This window comes from Lolium perenne, chromosome 6 (genome assembly GCF_019359855.2).
Source record: "Lolium perenne isolate Kyuss_39 chromosome 6, Kyuss_2.0, whole genome shotgun sequence".
Classification (NCBI taxonomy): domain Eukaryota; kingdom Viridiplantae; phylum Streptophyta; class Magnoliopsida; order Poales; family Poaceae; genus Lolium; species Lolium perenne.
The window spans coordinates 98,477,071-98,484,461 of NC_067249.2; the positions used below are offsets into that span (position 1 = coordinate 98,477,071).

Genomic DNA, 7,391 nt, shown 5'->3' on the forward strand with positions numbered 1-7,391 from the left:
AGCCGGTGTGCGGGATCCGGTTCAAGGTCCCAAAATCCTTCTCCTCGAGGGAGTCGAGCTATGAATACAAGATAAAGTCCTTAGGAAAATTTGCAGGTATGAAAGGGAGATAATGATCAGTCGGAAAAACTTACCGCAGGCCCAGCACCATCCGTGTATATGTCAAATTGACACACGTGAGAGTGAACGTCACGCATAATCTTGATCATTACCCGGAGCCGCTTGTCCAGGGCATTAGAAGAAAGGTTGTCTTTGGTTGAGAGCATTGTGTCATCGCGGCCACTGTACAAATACATCAGGCGTTCATGGTGTTGCAGGGGTTGGATCCGCTTGGTGAACCAAGACAATGTCAGGTCCTTCCCCGACAACCTGGATTCCGTCAGCTTGCAGATCCGCCTCACCATCCTCACCAACGCTGGTGACTCGGAGATGTGGAGGCAAGCGGTCTAGGCGGAGGTCTTGCTGGCGGGTCCATCCTTGAACGCCGGCAGAGTCTTGGGGTTGGTCGGATCCGCGACGTCCTTCGCGTAGAAGAACCCTCCGGACCAGTACCTCACGAATTCGTGATGATCCGTGTAAGAGTAGATCCGGCCGGGGCGAATCTTGAAGGTAATGCTCCCACAGTTGGCGAGCGAGGAATTCTACGGAACGGTTTCCTTTTTGATAGATAAGAAAAAATGAAAGAGGGCCAAATCTGGTTTTACCCGGAGATGACCCTCGCAAAGGGTGACGTGGTTGGCGATGGCGAGGATGCTGTTTGGTGAGATGTTGTGAGGCTGGAGCTTGTAAGCCTCGAGGATTTCCGAGAAGAAATCACTCGGAGGTAGCGAGAATCCGCGCTCCACCAGGGCCTTCGTCAGCACCCATTCTCCGGCTTCGCGCACCGGGCTTGGAGCACCCAGAACCACTCTCCAGGATCTGGGACGCAGGAATCCTTCCGCCTCCAAGTCGCGAAGCTCGTCCTCAGTGGTAGTGCATGGCCACCACTGCCCTTTGACTTCGCCTTCGCAAGATCGAGCCTTGGATTTCTTGATGGCCACCTCCTCCACCTTCTTTCCCTGCGCTCTTTTCTGGCTAGTTCCGCCGGGTCGGTGCTGGCTCCTTCAATGGCTTTTGTCGGATCCTTGTGCAGGATCCAGCCGGACTCGGATGAGTGGCGGAGGAGCGGAAGAGATGAGCGTGGCCGTGATTGGCTCCGACTGCGTGGGAGGCGGAGTAGTAGAAGACATCTACAATGAATGAAGCTAGTTTGACAACTTAGTCGGAACCACCACCACTCGAGGATCATCCCTACCAACACCGATGAAGAAATCGAGGTCGGAGTTATCGTCAATGGACGCTGCGGTGGTCGGAGTCGCTGGCGGCGAGGTTTTGTTGCGGTGGCTCGCTGAACTTAAGAACACCGAAGAACACGGTGCGGTGGAGTGAACTCCGGCGAAACTCCGGCAGACTCCGACGCGGCGGAAGCGGAAGCTCGGTGGCGGCGCAAAGGAGAGGTGAAACGGGGGGAGAATGGTGCAATTAGAGTGTGCGATGGGGATATTTATAGGCGCGGGATGCGATTCGTGCTCCGCATCCTATGGTAGGAACTCAAGGGTCGCGTTGTTGGATGAGCGACACGTGTCCAAAACCCTAGCAGTAAAAATGGCTAAGGTCAAGTTACCGTTCGAATTACCCGAAAATGGCGCCAAGATTGGCGGAACCATTCGAACCTTTCGAGGATCCGGGTGCAAGTTCCAATTGTTAAACAATTATCTCAGCAGGGGAGTAACCCGGAGACTCATTGTAATAATGTGGTCGTTGGATGAAGTCCTGTGGGGTGAAGGATTTTCCGGCATGCAAGCTGGAAAGGAAGTGTCATGAAGTCGGAGTTCTTCAAGTTTCCCCAAGTTAACGGGAAGCTTGCTAGACATGAAGATTGCTCGAGCAAGACGGAAAAGGACGTGAACCTCGGAGAAATCTAGGGGCTACTGTTGTGGGTATACTTCATGGGTGTACCATCGATAGTGGCTAGATCCGACAAGCCCGGGTGGCCCATAGATGGTGATGGTGGCATATGGCCCATCGGGCGGCCCAATTGTTGTAGATCAAGATGGAGGAAGTCTAGCCCAAGAACAAGGAGCCGGATCCACCGACCTACTCTTGAAGTCGGATCCGGCCTGGCCCATCAGGGGTAGCCGGATCCAGTAAGGCGTATAGGGATAGGCGGATCCTTGACGTGCATGGCAATGTAATGTTCCATAGTTAGGCAAGATTGTATTCAGGCTAGGACTCTCCGTAGAAACCCTAGATCCTGGCGCCTTTATAAGCCGGATCCCGGGAGCCCTAGAGGCACAACCAAAACTCATTGTAACAACGCGAAAGCGCCCAGATAATTCCAGACAAGCAGCAGTAGGCCCTGTCCTCGAGAAGGTGTTCCGAAGCTGGGTAAATCGCGTACCACCGTCCCGAGCTCTCCGCCCTATGGCCCCTACTTCTTCCCCCCTCCGTGAGGATCCCTCCTCTAGGGTATCGTCGAATAGGCAACGATAGCATGGTAACCTTCTTAGTGTGTCCCTTATCTAGCTTTTCCCGTGATGAGAAACAAATAAGTGCAACAAGTAAATGATAACAAGTTTTCTTACCAATAAAGCTAGGATCCCCGGCAACGGCACCAGAAAATGTCTTGATGCCCACAAGTATAGGGGATCATTGAAATCTTCGATGGGAAGTATACCCAAATTTATAGTTCGACTCAAGGGGAACACAAGAATACCAATAAGACTTTAGCAATTGAGAAGTCACTCTCAACCACACCTGTATATCAATAAACTCACAATGCAAGTGGTGATTTTCTAGCCGTTGATTCAAAGCAGTAAAAGAAAACAGTAAATAAAAGCAGTAGATTCCCAGTTTTGACCAGAAGAAGTAATGTGAAACTTTCAGTGACTAAAAACATAGGCATGAGGCAGCAATGGTGTGATATATGGATGATATTGATCATGTAATGTAATACAACTAACATAGCAGTCATCTCTAATTCATTTGTGTGTAGGTGTGTGCTCCAAATATAGTTATACGTACTAACTAAGAGAATTTGCATAACATCTTTTATCCAGCTTGCCCAATTCACCGGGGCCAACCTGGAACTATAATCAATTAAGGTCTACCCTTCCGAATAGACTGGAACAAAGCATTAAGATTCATGAACACACATAACCCTTGAAATTATTACATCTCCCCTTTGATCCCACCTGTCACCTTAGGGATTCGCATGATCAACATAATAACAAGTAATAAACTTTACAGATAAATACCAAACTCATATATATGATAAAGCAATATAGGTTTAGTACTAAAATCATGTCTCTCGGGCCCTATTAACAATCATTAAACATAGGAAAGGTGTACCGACACTCATACAAGAATATCTTCAAGACGAACACCTAAAATCTCGATACATATGGAGGATTACATGATCAATCTCATCCAAAACCTATCCACCTCTTAAGCCTACAGAGAACTACTCACTCATGGTGATGGAGACTGAGTCCATGATGGTTGGTGATGATGGCGGTGGAGGTGATGATGAAGAAGCCCTCGAAATCCCCCTCTTCGGGGTGGACAGCTGGATTAATCTGACCCCGAAACGAAGATCGTGGTCTTGGTGGCGCTCTGTTTTGCGAAACGTCGTGTGCTTCCAAGGAGATCAATTTTTAGGGTATATAAGGCACCTCGCGAAGGGGGGGAGGCGAGACGACGACCGAGGGCCGAACGGGTCTGGGAGGCGCGCCCAAAGATGTAGGGCTCGCCACCTGGCCTCGTTTGGGCCTCTTGGCTCCCCTCTCTTGATCCAAAGCTCTAGGGCCCCTCTTTTGGTGAAAAACTTCCGTGGTATTTTTCCCCGATTTTATTTCCTGCGAAAACTTGACAAAAAAAGAGACGTTGCTAAAACAACATCAGATTCATTAGTTTTTATCCGAGTATGGTGATATTCCAGATTAAATTATTGAGCAAAGTGCTATAAAAGGTAGATATATTTGGAATGTATCAGTCATGCTTGAAGATTGGTTAGGCTCTAAATGTATTATATGGCATGCTCGTGTTGAGACGAGACAAATGTCGTCTTCCAGGGAGTACTCGTAGTGGATGAAAAGAAGATGATGATTTGTTGATAGTTGTATGCATACGGTTGCCATGCACACGATGAATTGAGCCCAACTATTGGCGAATTGCAACAACTCGGCAAGTGGGGGCGGCGACACATGATGACTTTGTTCTTGGTGATGCTCTTTGAGCTCCGCGTCTCAGTTCCAGGGTAAAATTGTCAAGCTTCTTGCACTAGCCAAGGCAATCAAAAGTCTGAACTGACGGAAAAGGTTAGGCAATCCACTTATACATATCAACACCCCTTCTCACGTGTGACCGGAAGAAGAGAAGAGAAGGTCAACACGTGGAAAGAAGAATAGCACACATATAAATTATCGTATACGCGTTAAACATAGGGGTGGTAATAAATTGCGAAAGCCATAACTCGAACTCAAGACCCTCAGCTCTGATACCATATCAAGCTTCATGCACTAGCCAACGCAACCAAAAGTCCGAACAAATGGAAAGGAATAGACAATCCACTTATACATATCAACAAAAATCTTAAATCTGGTCTTCCTTAGTTGTACCTCGCAATGACGACTCTATAATCATTTCCTTGTTAAAGGCATTGTCTCGGGCTGACCTTTTCAGGGTGGAAACCCATGTTCCGACTTTTGTGGTTAGACAGCGTGACATCAACGTTTGTGCACCGTTACCTTCTTCGAGGTGTCGTTTTGGAAAACCCTGACACATAGTCTAGGTGTAGTGAATGGTGGTGGTTTGTCCATGTTGTTGCGAGCCTGTGATCGCTCAAATGGGATTTCTTGCCTTTTCTAGTTCTTTTTTTCTTTTCATTAATTATGGACATTTTGTTGCTGCAGACTTAGGTGTATGTGGTATATTACTCTTACTCGAGGACAAACACTATCCTGGTGGTATATACATCAGAAATCGTACCAAGAAAAATCCTGATAAAAGCAGATCAAAGTACCCATCAAAATAATGAACCAAACTAGTAATAACCAAATTAAAGGGTCTGATCACGCTCTCAGTTGCTCAGGTACATATCGACATATCGATCGATCTACTTGGAGAACCTGAGGAGATCAGCAGCTTCGCAACCGAGGTAATGGAAGAAGGGAAGCCGCTGCAGCGAAGAAGCGCCAATCTCCATCAGCTGCTGCTGCTGGACTTGGTGATGATGTGGAGGAAGGGCTCCTACTGCCGATGACCCGCCGAGCTTGCCATGGAAAAGTTGGTCCAGGTTCTGGTGCGACTCCAGGAGCTTGTCCAGGATCGACCAGTCCGTCTCGGCGCCGAAGCGATCGCCGCCGCTGCAAAGCAGCATCTCCGCCGTGCCGCCGCCACCGGTGCACGATGTCAGCTTCATCATGTTCTGGGACTTGGACTGGAAGCACCCCATGTCGATCTGATTCACGGCCCGCGTTGAGGCCTGCGTGCCGGACAATGACATGAAGGTTGGGACGCCCGGCGGTGTCTCGGCGCTCGTGAGCTGCGGCAGGTGCATCGAGTGGTCAAAGGTGGGAAAGACGCCGCCGTGCATGAGCTGGTGGAGGTCGTGCTTCTGGTCTATGTCGACAGGTGACATGCCGATGCCGGGCGTGCCATGGAACTGCGACTGGATCTCGGTGGCAGCCATGTCCGGCTGCTCGTAGCCCCTCTGGATGCTCTTCTTCTTGAAAACCCTACACACCACCCACCCGTCCTCCTGCACATTTCCAATTCCACCATGAGCATTATGCACACTGCAAAGAACCGTCCCACGTACAGAGACCGCATAGTACTAGTGCCATGCGTGCGTACCGGTGGCGGCACGTCGGCGTTGTCGTCGTCTAGGCGGTACTCGTGCATAATCCAGTCGGTTTTGGTGCCGTGCGGCGCCCTGCCGGTGTAGAAGACGAGCGTCTTCCTGAGCCCGATCCTCCGGGCACCGTTGCCGAGGAGGATGGCCTTGTCGCGGCCAGTGGCCTTCCAGAACCCGGCCGCCGTGGCCCGGTTCGTCCGCGTCCCCGTCGGGTACTTCTTGTCCTTGTGGCTGAAGAAGTACCACTCGTCCTGAGGCCCCGTCCCGATCCTGCACCGATCTGCACCGCCAGCATGAATATAAATTACTACATCTTAAGGATCTCCACTCCAGTGCAAGTTATGAATAACAGTTGGTTACCTACCTATGAGATCCCAGGGCTCAAGCTTGTTGAGGTCGATCTCCCTGATGACATCCAGATCTATGGCTTCATAAGCAACCTTCTTCCTCAGGTAGTAGTAGAGGAGCTCCTCGTCGGTCGGGTGGAAGCGGAAGCCCGGGGGCACCGTCAATGGCGCTACACTCGGATGCATGCTTCCTCAGTCCTCACTTGAACGATCTGGCAAAAACAAAACACAGCATTAGAAGCCTTGATCCGCATGTATATGTAAATTTCTTCTCAAAGGAGAGCATAAACATGAACAAAAATACGCATATCTACCTTGGAAATTCAAGGTTTCTTTGCTTGGCCTACGTAGGCTTGCTTGGTTTTGCTCAACTTGAAATCAACAGTCTTCGGACAAGGTAAGCCAAGAGGTAGTTGTGCTTTCTGTGCTCCAAGAGAGTGAGAGATGTGAGTTATAAAGGAGAAGGGGAGAGGAAGGTAGAGCTACTTGGAACTTGGGGATAATCTGGTGGTCATCTGGTCTGTGATGCCTCACCAAAGACAAAGAACCGGGGTTAGAAAATGTTCCTCTGGAGGTGGGGATTAGCTGTTGCCTACATGTAATGTCAGTGATAGTGTTTGCATTGGCCATGACTGGTTTTGGAAGGACTAAAGGAAAGAAGGAAGATTGTCTCTGGACCAGGAGACTGTACTGCCACAAAAATGGCCTTAGAAGGAGCAATGAGGTGTCCCTATCCGCAAATTAGTGATCCCTAACATTTTATTGTGTGCGTTTGTATGTGTTCATCTTTGTTCTTAATTCAGTTTTTAAAAGGTTAGGAGGGTCACACCCGTGTAAAGTTAGAATTAACTAGTGTAAACAAACTCCTGATCGCGCTTTGACCAGTCGTGTGGGAGTCAGGGAATTAAACCCCAGCTCCTTCCTTCCATTGTTCCATATTCTGTTTCTATTCTCCTTCTAATCCTCTGCTAGATGCCTTATTGTATTCCAGCAGGGTAAGGGACATTTTCTTATTCGTTCGAGCAAAGTCTTCTGATCGCATTGATCATCACATAGTTTACCCATCCCAATTAGGGATCTGCCATAGGTCGTACAAGTAAATTTCAAATATTGCGGTCAGTTAGCGTGCTACGTAACCAACCAATCTC

General features: G+C 49.0%; 1 protein-coding gene across 1 annotated transcript; it reads right to left on the bottom strand.

Moving 5' to 3' along the window:
• Positions 1-5,059: 5,059 nt before the first annotated feature.
• LOC127309542 (NAC domain-containing protein 76) lies at positions 5,060-6,675 on the bottom strand. The gene is made up of 4 exons (XM_051340354.2): positions 6,558-6,675; positions 6,261-6,455; positions 5,896-6,176; positions 5,060-5,800 (listed from the first exon to the last, which is right to left on the bottom strand). The coding sequence occupies exons 2-4, from the start codon at positions 6,427-6,429 to the stop codon at positions 5,156-5,158; spliced, it is 1,095 nt and encodes a 364-aa protein (XP_051196314.1). The 5' UTR covers positions 6,430-6,455; positions 6,558-6,675; the 3' UTR covers positions 5,060-5,155.
• Positions 6,676-7,391: the final 716 nt, after the last annotated feature.

What these genes read in the sequence shown, in the direction of transcription:
- LOC127309542 (XM_051340354.2), bottom strand. Translation starts at nt 6,429, where the DNA reads ATGCATCCGAGTGTAGCGCCATTGACGGTGCCCCCGGGCTTCCGCTTC. An exon ending in TGAGCCCTGGGATCTCATAG is followed by an intron (nt 6,177 to 6,260) that starts GTAGGTAACCAA and finishes CTGGCGGTGCAG; the next exon opens with ATCGGTGCAGGATCGGGACG. An exon ending in ACGCCGACGTGCCGCCACCG is followed by an intron (nt 5,801 to 5,895) that starts GTACGCACGCAT and finishes GGAAATGTGCAG; the next exon opens with GAGGACGGGTGGGTGGTGTG.